Genomic DNA, 21,633 nt, shown 5'->3' with positions numbered 1-21,633 from the left:
CGGAAACCTCATACTGAGTGAGAGAAGCCAGACACAAAAGGCCACATAGTTTGTGATTCTATTTAGACGAAATAGCTAGAAGAAGCAAATCCAGAAAGACAGAAAGCAGATGAGCAGATGCAGGGCCTGTGGGAGGAGGAATGGGGAGTGACTGCTCACTGGGACAGGGTCTCCTTTTGGAGTGAAGACATGTTCTGGACCTGATAGAGGCGATGGTGCACAGCACTGTGAATGTTCTAAATGCACTGAATTTCATATTACAGGAATTGCATCTCCGTACATTTCAAAAAACACTCCCCTTGGTCAGGTCAGTCAGCACTCACTCTCGAGGTGGCTGTGCAAACCTCCTAGACTCAGGTTCTGACCGCTCCTATCCCCACCCCCATCCCCTACCCAGGTTTTCCTGAAGGAGACAGAGCGGCAGGCCCTGCAGGAAACACTGCACCGGGAGGTCGTCCGGAAGATCCTGCTCCTGCAGAGCTGGTTCCGGATGGTGCTGGAACGCCGGCACTTCCTACAGATGAGGCGGGCGGCCATTACCATCCAGGTATCGCAGAGGCCGAAGGGCCCAGGTGTGGGGCTGGCCAGGCTGGCTCACACCTGGCCCCTGAACACCTGCCCTGCTCTCAGGCCTGCTGGCGGTCCTACCGCGTCCGACGGGCTCTGGAGCGGACACAGGCAGCCATATACCTCCAGGCCACATGGAGGGGCTACCGGCATCGGGCAGCTTACCGGCGCCAGAGACAGAGCATCATCCGCCTGCAGAGCCTCTGCCGGGGGCACCTGCAGCGCAAGAGGTGAGCAGAACAGGGCCCTCCCCACAGAATGTTCCAGAAGCCAGAAAGTTCACTCACCCTAAAGCTGCCTGAGATACAGGTAGAGCTGTCAGAATATCATTCTGAATGCAGGGAGGGTGGGGAGGGACTGGTGGGATCCAGCCATCTGGACACAAATCCCAGAGAGACATTCTAGGGCTGGTGGGTGGTGCTGACGGCAAAGCCCCAAGTCACCATCCACTGCATTTGGTCACCACCAGGGACATCTGCACCTGCTCACCCAGGCCCATCTGGAGCACCTGGAATCAGGGGGTTCAGGCCACCCTGGGCTCCCCTCCTACCACACCGCACACATGCAGCTTGGGTGTCCACCAGGCCGGGGCTCCAAAGGAATTCCGGGGTTTCTTAACAGGCCTCCCCCACAATGAAGGTACCCCTGAGCTAGCCAGGCAAACCTGGGGCAGGGACAGCCATGAGGACAGGGCCACTCCCCAATCCCCCTATTCTAGCTGAGGAGGTTCCGCCTTTCTGGAAGCCTCTCTAAGGGCCGGAGGCTGTGCCTGGCTGGCCAGCATGCAAGCAGCACGGGGGTCCCACCAAAGTGTGGCTCGGAGGCCCCCGACAAACCGGGTGGATTCTGGGGGCTGCGAGTATGGTAGTTCCTGAACCCACCCCCTTTACTCTCCTCGCATCAGCTTCCGCCAGATGGTCGCAGAGAAGCAGAAGGCGGAAGAGGAGAGGGAAGCCCTGCAAGCCTCAAGGGAAGGAACTGCCGAGGGTAGGCCCAGCCAAGAACCACCGGAGGACGGCGAGCATTCGCCGCTGGAACCCGGGGTGTGGCTGAGCCACGGGCCCCCTGCGGAGAGCGTCCACCCTGAGGAGAGCCCCAGCCCAGAGAAGGTTCCCTTGTCCCAGAAAACGCCCCCTGAAAGTCACGAGAAAGTGCCCAGCAGCCGGGAGAAGCGCGAGTCCCGGCGGCAGAGAGGACTGGAGCACGTGGAACTCCAGAACAAGCACATGCAGTCTTGTAAGGACGAGAGCGCCCTGGGGGAACCTTCCGAAATGGCCTCCCCCGAGCAGGAGGAGCGCCTCCCCCGGGACAGAAAGGAGAGCAGGGAGGATGAAGCCCTCGCAGACACAGGGCCGGAGGCCGAGAGCCCTGCTCCTGAAAATCAGCCCGGGGCGCCTCCTCCAGCCTTGCCAGCCTGCCATGTGCCCGGGGAGACCCCGCAGGCACCTCAGGACCGCGTGGAACGGCCCACCAGCCTGGCTCTGGACAGCGGGGTCAGCGCACCGGCCCCCGTCACCACCCCCGAGAAGCCCCAGGACAAGAGCAAGCCGAGTGGTGGCCCCAGGGCTCAGGACAGGCCTTTGAGCCCCGGAAGCTCCACCCAGATTCAGCGGTACCGTGAACCAGTCTCCGAGCGGCTGGCCAGTGCCGTGGAGCTGTGGCGAGGCAAGAATTTGATGGCTACTGGCCCCAGCGCTGTGCTGAGCCAGTCCCTGGACCTTAGCGAGCGGCACCGGGTCACGGGGACCTCCCTCACGGCCACAGAGTAAGCCCCGCACCCTCCTTTGTCCTATCACAGTGGGCAGGCAGGGCAGGGGACTCGCCGCCAAAGGTCTGGCAGCAGGACCAGCTGACACGACAGTATCTGGGGCCCACTTGTTCTCTGGGTGGGGCCACCCTGTTCACTGTGGGGTGCAGGTGTCCCCAAAATACATGAGCAGCTCCATGTCCAAGATCTGACACCAGGTGTGTGAGACCCTGAGGAAGGAGGGAGAGGGGTCTAGCAAGGATGAGGCACCTGCCTGAGGCTGCCTGACAAAACCCAGAACCCTGGGTTTCCCATGGAAATAAGCTGTGTTCACTCAAAACGTGCCTGGCCTCCAGGGACGAGGCCCCTCCGGTCAGGGGCCCCACTCCCCACCCCACCTGGGCCTCAGTTTCCTCATCAGTGAATGGGGGTCACTGCACTTGCTCAGGAGCTGTGAGAGGAGCACCCTGCTCTCAGCATGCCCTGCCTGACCCTATACCTAAATATCGGTGACTCCAGGACCAGACCCTTGTCCCAGAGGCCCACTGGGTGGGAGGAAAGAAGAGTGAAGTGGAGGCGGGCTTCTGTTAGGGCCGCACCTGGGGCTGGCTCGCTCTCCGTGCACTGCGGGGTACAGAGCAGCATCCCCAGTCTCTACCCACCAGATGCCAATAGAATTACCCTCCTGTTACAACAAAAAACACATCCAAACTCTTTCTTGTCTATAAAAGCCACATTTCTGTGATCTCGCAGGGAGAGGCGCATCTCATTATCCACCAGTGATGTCTCCAAGCTCCTCCCGGCCCAGGCCAAGACTCAGGTAAAGCTTCAGGCTGCAGCTCTCTCCCCTCAGGGTCCAGGCTCACCTCAGCCCCAAAGGGCAGCTGGAGACAGAAGGGGGCTCACCTGGTTGAGCGCTGACCCATGAACCAAGAGGTTGGTGGTTCAATTCCCGGTTGGGGCACATGCCCGTGTTGCAGGCTCAACCCCCCATAGGGGGCGTGCAGGAGGCAGCCAATCAGTGATTCCCTCTCACCCTTGATGTTTCTCTCTCTATCCCTCTCCCTTCCTCTCTCTCTCAAAAAATCCATTGAAAAGAGAGAGAGCAAGAAGGGGAGTCAGTGGACAGAGCACACGGTGAAGCTGGGACCCCTTGCTTTCCTCCAGCAAGGCGCCGCCTTTGCTTACCTGGCCCCATTCTCTCCAGCCTCTGTCGGAAAGCGTGGATGGCGAGCCCAGCACGAAGAAGGCGGCCGTCCAGAAGAAGAAGTCGGGCGATGCATCTACCAGCACAGACTCAGGGCTGTCCCCGGGCTCCCAGGCGGACTCTAAGTGAGTGTGGGGTTTGGGGGTGGCTCAGGCCTCCGGTTTTGGAGCGCTCTGGTCTCCTACACCAATGACAGTTACAAAGCTGCGTCAGGCAGGTGCTTGCTCGGTGGCAGATCTATAACAAGAGGCCCTCGTGGAGCCCAGGTCCTGTCAGCATCAGGATGAAACGATGCCACTGATGCCTAGAGCCAATCTGGGTCACCTCAGGGTCACAGATGGGTTCCATTGGGCTTTTTATGGAATCAGAACCAGCTGCCCCGTCCCTACCTCCAACACCTCCTGGGTCCTCGGATAGAAAATCTAGGCCAAGACTCCATCCCCAGAAGCTCCTGCCCAAGAGCTACGGCTGGTTCCATCCCAGAGCAGAGAAGGTGGGCTGTGGAGAGGGAAGGTGAAGAGCAGGCTGGAGTGGGAGGCAGAGTCCCCACTGCAGACACCCCGCCACCAAAGCAAAGAGCCACCAGTAGAGTGGCTCCAGACCATGGAAGTTTTCCCCTCACCGTCCTGGAGGCCACCAGTCCAAAATCCAGGCGCCGTGGGCACGCTTCCTGCCGAGGCGCTGAGGGAGCATGCTCCATGCCTCTTCCGGCTCCAGGGACTCCAGGTGCCCTGGGCTGTGGGTGCATTCCTTCAGTCTCTGCCTCTGTTGTCACATGACCTTCTCTGTCACCTCTCATTCTTTCATAAGGATACTTATCCCCACCTGGGTAACCCAGATGACCTCATCTTGAGATCTTTCACTTAGTGTGTTAGTCCATTCCAGTTGCTATAACAAAATACCACAGAATGAGCAGCTTAAAGGGCAGGCATAATCCCATTCCTGAGGGCTCCACCCTTAACAATCCACTCACCTCCCAAAGGCCCCACCTCCTAATAACATCACACTGGGGATTAGGCTTCAGCATATGACTGGATTTTTTGCCAATAATCAAAACTTTATTGAAAAACTGACACCAAAATAGGAGATCACTGCTGTATACTCACAAAATTAAATGTAGTTACATTATCTTGGTAGATTAACTAGAATTACTGAGCTGATAAGGTTTTCTGTGATGTAACAAAAATTCAGGAAGTTGTGTGGATCAGTAGTGTTGTGTTCTTCTAAATGATCACCCACCTGCTGTGAGTCTAGCCTTTCCTCCTGTCAGCGGCACAACCCTGTTAACAACCTACACAAAGAGCCACTGTCTGAGCTTGGCTGGAAAGGGGTGACCTTGCCCTGGCCGGTGTGGGTCAGTGTTTATCTTATTTATTTGTTTTTTGTATTTTTGTTTGTTTTTATTTTATTTTTCTTTGGGGTCAGTGTTTAGACTATTGGCCTGGGCACCGAGGAGTCACAGGTTCGATTCCTGGCCAAAGACACATACTTGGGTTGCAGGTTCGATCCCTGGCCCTGGTCAGCGCGCATACGAGAGGCAACCAATCGATATGTCTCTCTAACATTTCTCTCTCTCTCTCTCTCTTCCCCTCCACCACTCCCTTCCACTCTCTAAAAATGGAAAAAATATCCTCGGGTGAGGATTAACAAAAAAAAAATTGTGGTGATCTTGCAGCAACCTGGACATTTTACATACATAAAGTAAGAATTTGGATTTAAACTAGCAATTTTTTAAAGTTTTTCCTTTCCTCTTCCAAGGATGGATGTAGTAAGTCTCTAGCCAAAGGCATGTTGATCCTTTCACAAACCCAGCCCATCACGATCTCTGAAGTGCCATCCTGGCGACCAGCACACAGTCAGGCGGGTGGCATCAGCTTCAGCGTATGAATTTGGGGAGACACACAGAGACAGTCTATTACACGTGTTCACATCTGCAAAGACCCTTCCCCAAATAAGATCATGCTCATAGCCTCTGAGGGTCAGCACTTAGACACAGCTTTTCACCCCCCACATACACTAGCCACAGCGCACGACTTTGTGTTTATTTTTTGTCATATTTTCCCTCTAACCTTGTACCGTAAAAACATGAGGAAGATGGGGTGCGTTTATTTATTTTTTTGTATGAATATGGGGTCAGCATCTGATTGGCATCTTGCTTTTTCACCTGACTCCACCGTCAGTTCACGAAAATTGACCTTATTTTTATTTTTTTTTAAATTTTTTAATATGTTTTTATTGATTTCAGAGAGGAAAGGAGAGAGAGAGAGAGAGAGAGATAGAAACATCAATGATGCCCCCTACGGGGATCGAGCCCGCAACCCAGGCATGTGCCCTTGACTGGAATCGAACCTCGGACCCTTCAGTCCGCAGGCCGACACTCTATCCACCGAGCCAAACCAGCTAGGGCGACCTCATTTTTAGTAGCACCCGATTCCATCGATAACAGAGAAGGGGTATTTGTCTTTATGGTAAGCTGGCCCTTTCCTTGGCTTTATATCTTTTTTTGTTTCCTGAGGCTTAAACAGAAACCCTGACTTTCTCCTTCAGGTCCACATTTAAGAGACTTTTCCTGCATAAGAACAAGGATAAAAAGTACAGCCTGGAGGGCACGGAGGAGGCAGAGGGCTCAGTCCCCGGGCACATCGTGCTGGAAGCCGTCACCACGAAGAAGAATCTCGAAGGTCGGTCACCCGAAGCCTCAGGGATGGACGGCAGAGCCTGGGGGCCCTGGGGACACCCATCCCCAGTGAGGCCTCGGCACACCCTCGGGGCTGGTTCTGCCCTTGGAGGCACTTTCTGGCTGTGGATCCGTTTACAGCAATAGGGGTCCTGGCTCCCTTTGTGACCAGGCCCGAGAGGCTGACCACCGTCCCCCCCAGAGCCCACCCTCACCAGCCACTCCTTCTCCCCAACAGCCCCATCGGGCCACCAGCACCGCCACACCACGGGCGAGAAGCACACCAAGGAGACAGGAGGCAAAGGGAAGAAAAACCGAAACCTCAAGATTGGCAGAATCACGGTGTCAGAGAAGTGGCGGGAGTCGGTGTTCCGCCAGATCACCAATGCCAACGAGCTCAAGTACCTGGATGAGTTCCTGCTCAACAAGGTCGGCCAGCGCGGGTTCGGGGGGCACAAGACAGGCACAGGGTGGGGTACGTGCGCAGGCTCAGATCGGGGCCACCAGGCTGTCACCACCCAGCAAAGTGCTCAGGGGCACCGTTCTAGCACAGGAAGTGACGTTTCCTGTAAAACCTGGCCTGGGCTCACACAAGGCCACTTGTAACTTATATTCACCTTGGTCAGCCCAGGAACAGGTGTCCTCAGCATCTGAGGGGATTGGCTCCAGGGCCCCTGTGGATAGCAAAATCCGTGGATGTTTAAGTCCCTTATACTTGTATGTGGGCTACAGCAGGGTGTGCCGACACGTCACCGCACTCACGTGGATTCCGAGTCGTGCTCAGCACGTGGCAGATTCAAGTTTTGCTTTTTGAACTTTCCAGGGTGTTGTGTTTTGTTTTTGTTTTCTGAATTGGTTAAATCTACAGATATGGAAGCCATGGCTATGGAGGGCCAACTTTACTTAAATTTCTCTGCAAAATGTCTGTGAGGTCTTATTAGGGGCTGGACACAACGTGCAGAACTGTGTTACAATCCAAAGCATCTTAGCCCTGGCCCGTTTGGCTCAGTGGGTAGAGCGTCGGCCTGTAGACTGAAGGGTCCAGGGTTCAATTCCTGGTCAGGGGACATTTCTGAGTTACAGACTGGATCCCCAGTGTGGGGCGTGCAGGAGGCAGCCGATCCATGATCCTCTCTCATCATTGATGCTTCTGTCTCTCTCTCTTCCTCCCCCTTCCTCTCTGAAATCAATAAAAAAATATATATTTTTAAAAAGCATCTGGTTCAGGGATGAACCTGACCCAGGGGCCATGGCAAGGGGTTGCAACCTTTGCTGGAATTGTCTCACGTGCACACGCTCAGGCATTGTCTCATCTGCACACGCCCAGCAGGTGCGTTTTATCCTGTGGTTCCTGCCCAGGATGTTTGAAACCTGCAGTTAGAAGACACTTAGACGCTTCATCTGTTGTGTTGCGGTGACCTTTGGGGGCAGTTGCCCCTCTTGCTCACACACACAAGGACACAGAAACACCAAGATCCTGGGGAGGGTTGGGGGGCAGGAGGTAGGGGGGTAAGAGATCAACTAAAGGACTTGTATGCATGCATATAAGCATAACCAATGGACATAAGACACTGGGGAATAGGGGAGGCTAGGGGACTGTCTAGGGCAGGGGGATAAAATGGACACATATGTAATACCCTTTGTAATACTTTAAGCAATAAAAAAATAAAAATTAAAAATAAATAAAGAAAGAAAGAAACACCAAGATCCGGAATAACCTGCACAGGACACACCTATGTCCCACTGGACTGTCTCTCAGTCCATCATCCTCACTGTGACTCAGCCATGGCCCAGCGGTGGCCCAGCCGTGGCCATGAACTCATTTTGTTTAGAATAAGCTTTTACAAAATGCATTGGGTCTCGTGGCTGATACTGATTGGACGCTTACTTGTGCCACTGAGGTGACTGAGCCGTGGCCTCGTGGTGCTCACGGCTCCGGCTGTGGAAAAGCCCACAGCAGACAGAACAGGATTGGGAGCTTCTCAGAGGCACCGCAGGCTGGCAGGGACCCTGCAGAGGGTGGCTTCATCGGGAAATAATCAGGCTATTGAGCAGCCCTGGTCCTGGGGCCTGTCCAGGGTTAAGTGCTCGTGTGGCAGTTCTGCCTCCAGGGGACTTTGCAGCGTCTACAAATGTCTTTAGTCCTCACAGTTGAGAGTGCTACTGGCATTTGGTGTGTAGAGACCAGGAGTCCTGCTTTTCTCCGCCCCTGCCCCCTCCCCACACCACAATCCCCAGTGAGTGATCCAGCCCCAAATGTCAACAGTTTGAACCTGGGCTAAATGGACCGGAGAGACCAGAGTTGGCCAGAGAGCCCTGATTTTATCCTGTGAGCCCAGGGGAACCAGGGAAGGGTCTGGGATGGGGCCAAGTGGTGACCACTCAGATGCCCACCCCGAGGAGGCACAGGGTCAGTGGGTCTCTCCTTTCCGCCCCCTCCACAGATAAATGACCTGCGTTCCCAGAAGACACCCATCGAGAGCTTGTTCATCGAGGCCACAGAGAAGTTCAGGAGCAACCTCAAGACCATGTACTCAGTCCCTGTATGTGTGACCCCAGCCCCCAGGGGGCCCTGGCAATCACCCAGCCTTCCCCAGGACGCACCTTGCCCCCACCCCCACCCCATCAGTCAGTCTGTCCAGGGGAGTCACACCTTCCATCCTGGCAGAATGGGAAGATCCACGTCGGCTATAAGGACCTGATGGAGAACTACCAGATTGTTGTGAGCAACCTGGCGGCCGAGCGCGGCGAGAAGGACCCCAACCTGGTCCTCAACCTCTTCCAGTCCCTGCTGGACGAGTTCACCCGTGGGCATAGCAAGAATGATTTCGAGCTGCCCAAGGTTGGTGGAGCCACTCTGAGTATAAGCAGGGTCCCAGCATGGTGTGGGGGGCAGCTGGGGAAAGGGTTACCCCGGGGCCCACACAGACCTGCCTGTGCTCCCTCACAGCAAAGCAAAGCTCAGAAGAAGAAGCGGAAGCAGGAACGAGCTGTAAGTACGAGTGTGCGCACTCGGGGGTGTGTGTGTGTGTGTGTGTGTGTGTGTGTGTGTGCAGGTGAGCATGTGTTTTCCCGCCCGGTCCTAAAGAAACTAGTGTGTGTGTGTGTGTGTGTGTGTGTGCAGGTGAGCGTGTGTTTTCCCGCCCGGTCCTAAAGAAACCAGTGTATGTGTGTGTGTGTGTGTGTGTGTGTGTGTGTGTGTGCGCGCGCATGCAGGTGAGCGTGTGTTTTCCCGCCCGGTCCTAAAGAAACCAGTGTGTGTGTGTGTGTGTGTGCAGGTGAGCGTGTGTTTTCCCGCCTGGTCCTAAAGAAACCAGCTGTGAATGAATGAGTCGCCCCTGGCCCTGAAATGCTGCTCAGCACCCTCCTCGGTCCCCAGGTCCAGCAGCACAACGGGCACGTGTTCGCCAGCTACCAGGTGAGCATCCCGCAGTCGTGCGAGCAGTGCCTCTCCTACATCTGGCTCATGGACAAGGCCCTGATCTGCAGCGGTGAGTGTCCCAGAACTCCGGCTCTCCCCCCCGCTCCCCACTGTACCCCTGACCCCTCCACCATGCCCCCAACCCTCCACCAAACCCCTGATTACCCATTATAACCCATGGTAACCCCTGACCCTCCACCAAATCTCCAGACTACCCCTGTACCTCCTGACCCCTCGGTACCCTCTCACCCCTCACAGTGCCCCCAACCCTGCCACCATGTTCCCAACCCCTTGCTGAGCACCAGGGCCTTCCCCCCAGCCACATCTCACCCACTCAACCCCCCGCCAGAGCAGGTCACCCTGTGTCCCACCTCTGGGCCTATGGGCGCACACCTGAGCTGCTAGCCCCTCCCACCTGTTCCAGGGGAAGCCAATCAGCCCCCACCAACAGACCCTCGGTCAGGTGGACAGGAGCAACCAAGCACTTGCATTTTCCTGGGACCAGCCAGGCCTGGCTTTCTTTTCCACACAGGGTCTCCTCCTCTCCCTCTGGGCCATGTGTGAGCAGTTCTCCCTGCCATACCTGCCATCAATACCTCAGCAGCTGTCACTGTGCTGAGATGAGGATGCACCCCGGTGCCACCTACTGTTTATTGTAGCTGATTTCTTCTTTCCATGCATGCCATTCCCCTAGTCTGGTGTTTGGTGTGGTTGGGAGAAACAAAAGCAACATCACTCATACCACTATCACAGGCCAAATCCTAGGGGCTACCCCTGGCAGGACTGAGGCGTAGGCCCCTAAGCCCTTGCTCCTGTCTCACTAGTCAGGCTGGCTCTGAGGACCACCAGCTACGAACACCTGCCAACACAGCCCCCCGGCCTGGGAATCAGGGCAGAGATTTGTGTGGTGCAAGTTTAGAATTCACTCGGCGGGTCCCTCTCCCCTTGGCCATTGGGACGGGCAGCCACAGGAACCTGGGGTCCCTAATGCTCCGCCTGTGACCACCCTCCCCCGCCCTGCCCCACCATGACCTCCTAGTGTGCAAGATGACCTGCCACAAGAAGTGCATGCACAAGATTCAGACCTACTGCTCCTATCCATGTGGGAGGAAGGTGAGCCCATCGCGGCCGGGAGCTGTGCAAAACAACACTAGGTTCAGGCCCAGGTGCCCCCAACCAAGCACATCCGGTTCTGCCTCAGCCCCTAAGGCAGGGGCCAGGCTTGTGTGGCATCTCAGACCTGGCCCTGCTCTTCCCTTCCCTGGGTGGTGGAGGGGATCCCCCTCACTGTGCCCCCGAGGAAGGCGGGGTCCTGAGCACTGGGCGGAGGCAGGAGCTGGGGCTGACGGCTCTGAGAGGACCATGGGTGCTCCTCATAGGGAGACACTGCCCCGTGGTCCTTGATCTGACCTCTGCAGCCTGCAGTGGGGGATGAGGGACAGAGGGGTGGAGCCACAGAGGAGCCTGAGGGCAGCCAGGAGGACAGCTCACCCAGACTTCCCCCCAACCCCGGGATTGCAGAGTGAGCCGGGCACCGAGCCGGGCCACTTCGGCGTGTGCGTGGACAGCTTAACCAGCGACAAGGCTTCGGTGCCCATCGTACTGGAGAAGCTTCTGGAACACGTGGAGATGCACGGCCTATACACCGAGGGCCTCTACCGCAAGTCAGGCGCCGCCAACCGCACGCGGGAGCTCCGGCAAGCGCTGCAGACAGGTGGGTGCTACGGCAGGTGGGACCTGCGCACAGGCGGGGCTCCTGCCTGCACTGTGCTCACCGGCCCTGCCCACCCTTCCCTCAGACCCCTCGACAGTCAAGCTGGATAACTTCCCCATCCACGCCATCACCGGGGTGCTCAAGCAGTGGCTGAGGGAGCTGCCCGAACCCCTCATGACCTTCGCCCAGTATGGCGACTTCCTCCGAGCTGTGGGTGAGTCCTGTGATGGTGGAAGGGCAGGCAGGGGGCTGATATCAGGGTCGTAGGCATGAGCACCCTGTGGCCAGCCAGGGAGGCAGGGCCACCCAGTCACAGCTAAGAAACCAAGGCCTGGGGTGGGACCCAGACCGTCTGTGGCCCTGATTCTTGCCCCACACGGTGGAGGCTCTCCTGTCCCCATGGTGTGTGGAGGTGGGGCCTGTGGGGAGCTGATACCTTGGCCTTCCTAGAGCTGCCAGAGAAGCAGGAGCAGCTGGCCGCCATCTATGCCGTCCTGGAGCACCTGCCGGAAGCCAATCACAACTCCTTGGAGCGGCTCATCTTCCACCTGGTCAAGCAAGTGCCACTCTCTGTGGGATGGGGGGTCCCTGCAGGAGGCCCCACTGCCCACTCCTGGCGAGTGTTCTCTGCTGGTTCTGTACCAGGACGTGGGTCCATGTTGAGGGTCTGGGGGATCCCCCGGCCACCCCCCCTAACTGCCGCTCGCTGCGCAGGGTGGCCCTGCTCGAGGACGTGAACCGCATGTCGCCCAGTGCACTGGCCATCATCTTTGCACCCTGCCTCCTGCGCTGCCCTGACAACTCAGACCCGTTGACCAGCATGAAGGACGTCCTTAAGATCACCACGTGAGTGCCAGGCCAGCCCCACCCCCACACACACTCTGGGTGGCCCTGCCAGGGACCCTTCCGAGTTCTTTCGAGGCTGAAGACTATGAAGGAGGGGAAGACCTCACCCCTCATCCCAGGGTGAGGGACACACATGCAGCAGAGAGCTGGTAGCAAACAGAAGCGCTGGTCTCCAGGTTTCTCCTTTCCCCTGAGCCTTCTGCAAAATTCTCCAGAAATTCCTCAAAAGGCCCTGGCTGGCTTGGCTCAGTGGATAGAGTGTCGGCCTGAGGACTGAAGGGTCCCGGGTTCAATTCCAGTCAAGGGCACAGGCCCGAGTTGCGGGCTTGATCCCCAGTAGGGGGCGTGCAGGAGGCAGCCGATCAATAATTCTCTCTCATCATTTTTTTTTTTTAATATATTTTATTGATTTTTTACAGATAGGAAGGGAGAGGGATAGAGAGTTAGAAACATCAATGAGAGAGAAACATCGATCAGCTGCCTCCTGTACACCTGCCACTGGGTATGTGCCCGCAACCAAGGTACATGGCCTTGACCGGAATCGAACCTGGGACCCTTGAGTCCGCAGACCGACGCTCTATCCACAGAGCCAAACCAGTTAGGGCCTCTCTCATCATTGATGTTTCTCTCTCTCTCTCTTCCTCTCTGAAATCATTAAAAATATATTTAAACAAAAATTTTTTTTTAAATGTTCCTCAGAAGATCATCAGACATCAGTCACTAAGAGGACATAGTGTAGGTGACTTGAGAAAACAAGAACCTGTCACTGTAGGTGGTTTCATGGGGCAAACACACCAAGAAGGCCTGACAGTGAGCCCAAGGCCACACTTGTCACAACGACTGAAAGGTGACGGGCAGGCAGTGGGAACAGAGGGGCCTGGCTGGCCCGACAGGTTTGCTTCCCGCCTCTTCCAGCACCGTCTGTGCTCCTTTCTTCCTTTGTGCTTCTGGTGACGGGAAAATGCGTGTGACTGGTCGTCCATCCAGGCCGAGTGCCCTCCGTGCTGAATACTCCAGGTGGAGTCCCTCAGTACTGACCGCTCCAGGCTGGCCCTGACTACTGAGCAGATGAACTGCTGGTTACAGTGCATGTTCTGGAGCCCTGGGGGCCAGTCGCCCAGCCTCCCTGCACTTCATACTAGTACTTCTCTGTGAAATGCGATAATCCCCACCCTGCAGTGTGACAGGAGTCAGTTCACTCCGACCCTCTGCGTACTTCCTCCTTCCGACAAGGAGGCGTGTTGAGGTGGAAACTCAGGCTCAGAGAGGTGGAGTGAGTTGTCCAGGGTCACCCAGCCAGTCAGCTGGGGTCAAGATGGCAGCTGCAGCCATATCCCTGGCCCTGCCTGGTCTCCGGATGGGTCTCTGCCTTGGCCATGGTGCCATCTCCAGCCAACACCTCCCTGGATACCAGGTCCCCCGGCCAGCCAGCCTGGCACCGTAGCTGAGTCACCCTCTCCGTGGGCCTTCGTCACAGGTGCGTAGAGATGCTGATCAAAGAACAGATGAGGAAGTACAAGGTGAAGATGGATGAGATCAGCCAGCTGGAGGCCGCCGAGAGCATTGCCTTCCGCAGGCTCTCGCTCCTGCGACAGAACACTGTGAGCACTCTGTGTGGTGGGGTCCTCCGTGGGGGTGTGGTTGGAATGTGGCCTGGGTGGGAGTGGCCCTGTGAGCAGGGCTTGGGTGTCAGGGCGGGGTCTCACTTCCCTTACCACCAACACCCCTGCCACAGGCAGCTTGGTCCAGGGCCGATTCCTACCTCAGCCAAATGACTACTGCCCTGTCCTCTTTGCCGACTGCCCCTCTCAGGGCAGTGGGAGACCGTCACCCACTTGGTGGTGTTACATCCTCCAGCCCTGGTCCTTGCTGACTTGGGCCCCGCCCATAGGGGACTGATCCCTCAGAAGTGGCCCCAGAGTGGGGGGTGGAGGGATTCAAAAGGGCAGGTCCTGCGCTTCCATGGGAGGACATGCCCTTGTCCCCATGGACCATAACAGAACTGGTATCTTCGTCGTGGTCCCATGTGGTCACCCTCTGTTCATCTCTCCCCCCAGCCATGGCCTCTCAAATTGGGGTTTTCGTCTCCCTATGAGGGGGTCCTGGTATGTACACGATTGGTGGGCCCACCCTGCATGTCTTCAGTGCCGTGCATGCTGGGGTTCCCCTCTGCCCCCAGGGTCCTCGTAGGGTAGGCCCAGCATGTCCTAACCTCTGGAACTGCATGCTGGGGGAGGCCTGTTGCCTGTTGACCACCTGTGTTGAGGACAACTAACCAGCTCTGCCAGGGCCACTTGGTTAAGAGTGGTTCCTGGAGAAGCCTCACTAAGCCCAGCCAGCCAGCCACAGCAGAACTAACCACCCCTCGAGCTGTGCACGCCACCCTCTCTCCACCCACAAGCACTGACCCCACCCACCTGGAGGGGCCGCCAAACCTGCTGCTTCTCTGTTGCAGAACAAGAGCCCCACAGCCCGGGGAAGCAGCGGCGGCCCAGAGGAGCTAGCGGTGCTGCCAGAGGAGGAGGCAGCCGGCCACGATGAGGACGAGGACCGGGAGAAGGAGATCCTCATCGAGCGGATCCAGTCCATCAAGGAGGAGAAGCAAGTGTCCCTCCGTCCCCTTCCCGCCCTCGCCTGCACCATCCAGCCCCATCCACCAGTCCCTCCACTATGCACTCTGGGGCCGATGGGCCAGGCTCAGTCCTGCCGCCCAGGACCCACCTCATGGAGGAGCGCTGCGCTCCTAAAACACAGCCTGGAGCTCTGTTTAAATTCCTTCTTCACCACAGGGAACCATGGTGCCCACTGGGAGAGAGAGGGCAACAGGGGTGATGTTCAGACTTTGTCTTGAAGGTGGCCTTAGCTGGGGTGACTGATTCATTTGTGTCCAGTTGAGATGTGAGTGTGAAATTGTGCCAGGAGAACAGATGTGACCCAGGGCAGCTGGCCACCCTAGTCTTACAGAGTAGGGCGCCTAAGGCAGGAGCTCCTCGCTTGCTCAGTCCTGGGCCAGGTGCCTGGCTTCCCTCAACAGCCCGACACCTTCCTGTGAGCTTTGCGGGGCCGGGGCATTTGGGGCCGGGTATGCTTTGGGGGTGGGGCGTTCTGGAGGCAGGGAGTCTCGTCCAGGACCAGGATGTCCTGCTCTGTCCCATACTGTCCTGGCACTTTGCATGGGGTGGTCTGTCACTATGGGAACAGCCTGGGACCTGGGGCCCCTCTCGTTCCCAGGGAGGATATCACCTACCGGCTGCCAGAGCTGGACCCTCGGGGCTCTGACGAGGAGAACCTGGACTCGGAGACTTCGGCCAGCACCGAGAGTCTATTGGAAGAGCGGGCCGGGCGGGGGACCTCGGAAGGTCAGTATTAAGGTAGCGTCTGCTTTTTTCCTCCCATGTCCACCCCTGGCAGGCCCCCGGGCAAGGGTCTGTCTGCCAGCCTGAAGCTGCAGTAACCCTGCCATCTGTCTCTCAAAAGGACCCCCCGTACCTGCTCTCCCCTGCCCCAGTGCACCTGCCCTGAGCCCCCTCCCCGAGGTGGCCGCCTCTCCAAGACGAAGGCCGTCGTCCTTCATGACGGTCAGAGTGAAGACTCCCCGGCGGACCCCCATCATGCCCACGGCCAACATCAAGCTCCCCCCTGGCCTGCCCTCCTACCTCCCTGGTCAGGCACCAGGTGCCCAGGAGGCTGCCATGCTAGTGAGGCGCCGAGAGACACCTGCCCGACGCCCGGACCAGATACACTCTGTGTATATCACACCGGGTGCACACCTGCCTGTGCAGGGCACTCAGGAGCCCCTGGACAAGGATGACCAGCCACCTGGGGCCAAACGGAGGTACTCGGACCCCCCGACCTACTGCCTGCCCCCCACCTCAGGCCAGACCAATGGCTGAAGGCCCGCAGTACCAGAGTCAGAACATCTGAGGACAGCCGTGTGCCGGAGCGCCAGCGTTCGGCTCTCCGAGAAGGATCTGGAATGAAAAGCTCCAAGAGCAGTGTGAGGTGGGCACTGGCTCCAACTGCAGAGTCCAGCAGAGAGAGGCCGGCCAGGGCTGAGCCCCGGTTCACACAGATGTGCCGCCGAGAGCCCCAAATCCTGGCAGGCAGCCTGGCCTCTCCCACCCCGTTTTGTACGTTTTGTATGGTTTTACAGTTAACTGTTACCTTGTGCCTGGTTTACATAACTTTAAACTGTAACAGCCTTAACAGAAGACCAAACTGTTTTTTATATGTGTATGTACAAACTTTTGTATTAACGCCCTGCCTCGCCTTTATAACCTGGATACGGACTTCAGAGCAAAACCCACATGGCCGCCGCCTCACCTCGAAGGCTCAGGCCCACAGTGAGGACGGCTTGGACCAGGGGTTTGGACAATTGGGGCACCTGACTGCCCCCAGTCTGTCTGGGTCTCATCCTCAGGCCTGGCCAGCAGTCATCAGCCCCCGTGCATTCAAAGAAGCAGTGGAGCCTTCCATGGTGATCCAGGCTGTTGGCTGGAGTGAGGACATGAGGTGGGGGGAAGCCTTCACCTGGGGTACCACAGACCTCACATCCAGGGTGACTCAAATGTGGTCATCACTCTGTCCACTGTTCCCTGAGTGGAGGAGGCCACCCTTGGCACTGCCTGCCCCTTGTGGCAGAACAGGAACTCAGGACAGCGAGGAGGGCGAGGCCTGAGTTTGCACATCCCTGGGAACAGCCTGGGGACCTCCAGAGCGGGGCTCCTGTCTCTCAGGCTCCTCTCACTCCCTGGACACCTGGACAGATGGCCCTGGGTCTGGGACTAGAGGTGTCCTACAAACCATGTGAAATAAAGAAAAGGTGACTGAGGTGTTTGATGTGATACCTGCTCTGGGTGGGAGGAGCATGGGGCAGCAGGGTTGTGGTCTCTGGAAGGACCTGTCTTGCTCCTGCAGCAAACACTGCTGTTGGAATTTCACAGGTATCCATCCCTAGGGGGGTTGGGCCTGCTGGAGGCTCATGCATATTGATCCAGAAACCAGAGGGAGCAGGGAGTACCTGGAACTGCATTCAGTGAGAAGAGCCTGCTGTCCTGGGAGTTGCCTCTTGTCACCCTCTTGCAGCCTAACCCCAGCCAGGGCCATCCACCCTGAGGGCCTCAGAGCCAGGAACAGCGTCCCCACACACAAGCTCCCAGGCTGCAAACGGGGGCAGTTGGAGCTGGCTGGCAGGTGGGAGCAGTGAAGACTGCACGTGTTAGGGAACTGTCCAAAGTCACGCTGGGATGGGGCATGGCTGGGATTCAAAACCTACTGCCTCTGGAGCAGCTGTCGCCAGTGGTCCGCGGACCACTGCTCTAGAGTGTCCCTTTCTCCGTCCTGGGCTTGGTTTCATCCCTTGTATCCTTTGAGGACACCAGGCCTACTGGTGTGATGGGAACACAGGTGACCTGGGGCTGGGAAGATAAAACGTTTGCACTCCAGGGTTGTCCCTGTGCAGCCTCCATCTTCATTCACCCTGTCTGCTCAGGATGAGCCTTGGCTCCCTGGGGGGCCGGGGGGCCAGGACTGGGTTCTTTCCATGGGGGTCTGAGCCTTAGGGGTGACCCAGCCCCATCTCACTCCAAGGGCTAACCTGTGTCCCCCTTGAAGTGACACCGTCCCACTGCCCACTTCCGAAGGGCTGGAGGTTTGAGTCAGAGTCGGGGTTGGGAACGAGGTGCTCATAACCACGTAAGTTCGGATGGGAACCCAACCCATGGATTCCGAACCTCTTCCCTCCTCCCCTTCCCGAGAGAACTCGGGGAAGGCTACTGGGGTGTGGGAAGAACCCAGCCAGGAGTGAGTGTGGTGAGGAATTTTGAAGGGGGGGTGGGGTCGGAAGTGATCAGACTGAAGGGGGGGCGAGGGGAGTGATCAGTTTGCACGTGCGCCTGACACCGAAGGACCTACGTGGTCCTCAACCTTTCGTTAAGGGTTGAGATGGCCACGCCGGAAAGCTGGCGGTCCGGCCCTGAGTTAATATGGACCCGGTGGCCTCTCCAGGAAACAAGACGTTACTCCCGCCCTAAAGCTGGGACTGCGAAAGAGAGGGGCACGCCCACCCGGAAGGAGGTCAAATGAAGGCACTTCCGCCCTCAAGAAGGCGCGGGCGGAAGCGGCGGGTGCCGCCGGCGGAAGAGGCGGTACCGCCGGTCGGTGATGGCCGCGTCCAGGCTGGAGCTGAACCTGGTGCGGCTGCTGTGCCGCTGCGAGGCGATGGCAGCAGAGAAGCGGGACCCGGACGAATGGCGTCTAGAGAAGGTGGGGGCCCTGCATTGCCGCTTAGAGCTCGACTCCCTTAGGGAGGTGCCCGGGGCTAGCAGCCGGGCCCCGCCCCCCTCCAGCCGCCCTGGCCACGCCCCTTTGGTGGGCGCCGCCACGTCCACCCGCTTCGTCCACCCTCGTCCCTGGGGCTCAGCTGGTCCCCGCCTCCTCTACATGGGCCCCTTCCGTTTTCCAGCCCCTAACCCCTTCTTGGCTCTGCCCGCTTCGAGCAAGATGGGGAGGAAGCGGGGTGCAGGCTGACACCCACTTGTTCTCCCCAGTACGTGGGAGCCCTCGAGGACATGCTGCAGGCCCTGAAAGCCCAGACGAGGTGAGTGCAGACGGCCAGAAGGGCTTCCTATCGGAGGGTGGAGGCCGCGGGGGGCGGGGGCAGGTGCTGTAGGGGGCCCCCGAGGCTCCAGTCCTTGCTGGGACCTTTCTCTGAACTGGGGACAGCGGACAGGTTTTCTTTTTCTGCATCTCGCCCTCCAGCAAACCGGTCTGTGAAGTGATCAACGAATATTCCCGCAAGGTGGACTTTCTGAAGGGGATGCTGCAGGCGGAGAAGCTGGTGAGCACAGGCACCCCTTCCGCGGCTTCCTCAGCCCCCAGCAGGCTCTCCGAGTCCCCAGGACCTGTTCCTGTTGTGAGCCTCCTCCCTCTCCTGTAGACGTCCTCCTCCGAGAAGGCACTAGCCAACCAGTTCCTGGCCCCCGGCCGAGTGCCCACCACCGCCAGGGAGCGGGTGCCCGCCACCAAGACGGTCCATCTGCAGTCACGGGCACGGTACACCAGCGAGATGCGGAGTGAGCTGCTGGGCATGGTAGGGCACCCTCCCTGGTCCTTGGGAACCCTTCTGTCAGGTACAGGGACCCTAGGGGCCTCTGCCCTGGGCCATGAAACAAGGCTTCCCACCAGAGGGGCATTCTGGTCAAGGTTTTGCTAGAGGAAGAGAAATTTGTTTGGTACGTGGCAAAAGGTACCCATGTCTGGTTAAGTGCAAGATTTGGCTCCTGGCTTGCCACCTGCCACCGATAGACAAGATTTTTCCATCTGTAAAATAGGATGACAGCTCCCTTTCTGAGAACTTTCCATAGATCAGCTAAATCATTCAAAATATGAACTGCTGTCATTATTAATAGTTGAGGAAACTGAGGATCAGAGGTTGTGGGACTTGCCCGGGGCCCTGACTAAGGATACAGAGGTTCTGAGAGCAGAAAGGACAGGTTTGGGGGCATGACAAGGTAGATGACCTCCTGCCTGTCCCTTTTTCCTACAGGACTCTGCTGGAGGTGAGTGGTCCTGAGCAGAACAGGACTCAAGTCCCAACTGCCTGGAACATAACATGTGACCTTGCTGCTCCCCATCCCTTGTGTCTCATCCGGCTCCCACAGGGTCCTCCACAGCCCCGGGAGTGTCCTTGGGGGCATTACCGCGTCATGTCTGGAGAGGGCAGCTGGGACAGAGGAAATGGTCCCCAGAGGAAAACAGAGGGAGGGACCTGGGGCCAGGGGAAGCCCAGGGGGGTGAGGAAAACATCCCAGACAAAAGGGCATTTGAGCTACAGCTTTGAGGAGTGATCAGGAGCCTGCTGGGCAGCAGGCAAGTTGGGAAAGGGCCTATGTGTAGCAGACCCATCCCAGGTAATGGTCAAGAAACCAGAATGCAGAGAACCAATCCTCTCCTCCTTTCTGCTTGGCCTGTTCCTCTTCCAGAGCCCAAGCTGGATGTGAGGAAGAGAACGTGAGTGTCCTCAGCCCTTGGGCAGCACGGGGGGCGGGGGGGGGGGGGGGGGCGCTGGACAAATCTTGGACCACTGAGGCGCCACCACAAGCGTCTAAATCACCCATCAGACGCCACTTCTGGGAATGCTTTACCCAGAAGCCAAAGCAAAGAAGGGGAAACAGTCCCAAGTGGGGTTATGGCTGGGTTCCCTGGGAACATGTTTGTCTCTTCCCCCACCTCCCACCCCCCACCCCACTCCCATCTCGTATCTGCCTGTCCACCCGTGTGTGAGGTCAGTGGGGTGGCAGGTCCCAGGCCCAGGGATGAGAAGCAGTCGGCAGCCGAGCTAGACCTCGTCCTGCAGCAGCACCAGAACCTCCAGGAGAAGCTGGCAGAAGAAATGCTGGGCCTGGCCCGGAGCCTTAAGACCAACACACTGGCCGCCCAGAGTGTCATCAAGAAGGACAACCAGGTGTGGACTGTGGGAACTGCGGCTTCTGCCCCGGGACATCAGAGAAGGTTTTCCAGTAGAGGGGCACTGTGGCTGGGACTTGGCTGGATAAATGCAAATTTGTTAGCAGACAAGATTCCCAGCTGAGGAACCAGCACCCGCCAGGGCCAAGAGGTGCTGGCTTGCCCCAGGGCAGTAGCGAGAGTCCACACTCGACCCCAGTCCTCTTCATACTCTCACCCGTAGACCCTGTCGCACTCACTCAAGATGGCCGACCAGAACCTGGAGAAGCTGAAGACGGAATCAGAACGGCTGGAGCAGCACGCACAGAAATCCGTCAACTGGCTGCTTTGGGCGATGCTTATCATTGTCTGCTTCATTTTCATCAGCATGATCCTCTTCATCCGAATCATGCCCAAACTCAAATAAAGACCCGCCTGGCCCAAGCTGGTTGGCTCAGTGGATAGAGCATCGGCCTTCGGACTGAAGGGTCCCAGGTTTGATTCCGGTCAAGGGCACATGCCGGGGTTGCAGGCTCAATCCCCAGTAGGGGGTGTGCAGGAGGCAGGCAGCTGATCAATGATTCTCTCATCATTGATGTTTCTCTCTCTCCCTCTCCCTTCCTCTCTGAAATCAATAAAAATATATTTAAAAATAAAAAGACCCGGACTGGCCCACCCTTTCTGTCCTCTGTCTGCCCTCCACCCCTCTCCAGAGGTACCCTTTTGGGTGGACAAGATGGGTAGGTCCTTGGAGGCCCCCGAGAGCCGCAAAGACTACATGAGCAGAAGGGGGAGATTATGCTGGGGACAAGGATAGTGACTCAGCAACCCCCCTATTTTCCCCTGGACAAGGTGGGAGCCCCCCTCCCACCCCCACCCCCAGTCTCAGAGCCAACTAACAATGCCTTCAGCCCTGTGGAGTCAGGAGGGTGGGGGAGGAATGGGGTCATGCCTAGAGAAGGGGGCATCAGTGCTAGGCCTTCCTTGCAATTGAAGGTGATAATTTAGG

The 21,633-nt window shown here is 57.6% G+C and overlaps 2 protein-coding genes across 11 annotated transcripts in view; both read left to right on the top strand.

Moving 5' to 3' along the window:
- The window catches only part of MYO9B (myosin IXB), an 87,320-nt gene extending 70,311 nt beyond the window's left edge, over positions 1 to 17,009 (top strand). For 4 of the 10 annotated variants that reach the window (XM_059696330.1, XM_059696325.1, XM_059696331.1 and 1 more), the window contains 21 exons: positions 398 to 547; positions 631 to 797; positions 1,472 to 2,332; positions 3,068 to 3,134; positions 3,522 to 3,646; positions 6,069 to 6,202; positions 6,437 to 6,627; positions 8,643 to 8,741; positions 8,867 to 9,040; positions 9,149 to 9,190; positions 9,578 to 9,689; positions 10,659 to 10,732; positions 11,141 to 11,333; positions 11,419 to 11,547; positions 11,784 to 11,889; positions 12,048 to 12,179; positions 13,657 to 13,780; positions 14,237 to 14,284; positions 14,635 to 14,780; positions 15,411 to 15,538; positions 15,657 to 17,009. In XM_059696330.1, coding sequence (XP_059552313.1) covers positions 398 to 547; positions 631 to 797; positions 1,472 to 2,332; positions 3,068 to 3,134; positions 3,522 to 3,646; positions 6,069 to 6,202; positions 6,437 to 6,627; positions 8,643 to 8,741; positions 8,867 to 9,040; positions 9,149 to 9,190; positions 9,578 to 9,689; positions 10,659 to 10,732; positions 11,141 to 11,333; positions 11,419 to 11,547; positions 11,784 to 11,889; positions 12,048 to 12,179; positions 13,657 to 13,780; positions 14,237 to 14,284; positions 14,635 to 14,780; positions 15,411 to 15,538; positions 15,657 to 16,072 — 3,618 coding nt within the window. In that variant the 3' untranslated portion in view covers positions 16,073 to 17,009. Of the gene's footprint in view, positions 1 to 397; positions 548 to 630; positions 798 to 1,471; positions 2,333 to 3,067; positions 3,135 to 3,521; positions 3,647 to 6,068; positions 6,203 to 6,436; positions 6,628 to 8,642; positions 8,742 to 8,866; positions 9,041 to 9,148; positions 9,191 to 9,577; positions 9,690 to 10,658; positions 10,733 to 11,140; positions 11,334 to 11,418; positions 11,548 to 11,783; positions 11,890 to 12,047; positions 12,180 to 13,656; positions 13,781 to 14,236; positions 14,285 to 14,634; positions 14,785 to 15,410; positions 15,551 to 15,656 lie in introns of all 10 variants that reach the window. The other 6 variants (XM_059696329.1, XM_059696324.1, XM_059696334.1 and 3 more) reach the window with 4 other exon arrangements.
- Positions 17,010 to 18,288: 1,279 nt separating this feature from the next.
- On the top strand, positions 18,289 to 21,283 carry USE1 (unconventional SNARE in the ER 1). Its single transcript, XM_059696323.1, has 8 exons — positions 18,289 to 18,443; positions 18,728 to 18,777; positions 18,939 to 19,017; positions 19,117 to 19,269; positions 19,726 to 19,738; positions 20,162 to 20,189; positions 20,469 to 20,643; positions 20,869 to 21,283. The coding sequence occupies exons 1-8, from the start codon at positions 18,342 to 18,344 to the stop codon at positions 21,049 to 21,051; spliced, it is 783 nt and encodes a 260-aa protein (XP_059552306.1). The 5' UTR covers positions 18,289 to 18,341; the 3' UTR covers positions 21,052 to 21,283.
- The last annotated feature ends 350 nt before the right edge of the window (positions 21,284 to 21,633 follow it).

Source organism: Myotis daubentonii, chromosome 5, assembly GCF_963259705.1.
Source record: "Myotis daubentonii chromosome 5, mMyoDau2.1, whole genome shotgun sequence".
NCBI classification, from domain to species: Eukaryota; Metazoa; Chordata; class Mammalia; order Chiroptera; family Vespertilionidae; genus Myotis; species Myotis daubentonii.
Note: the sequence above shows the minus strand (reverse complement) of the source record. Positions and strands in the feature narration are given on the sequence as shown.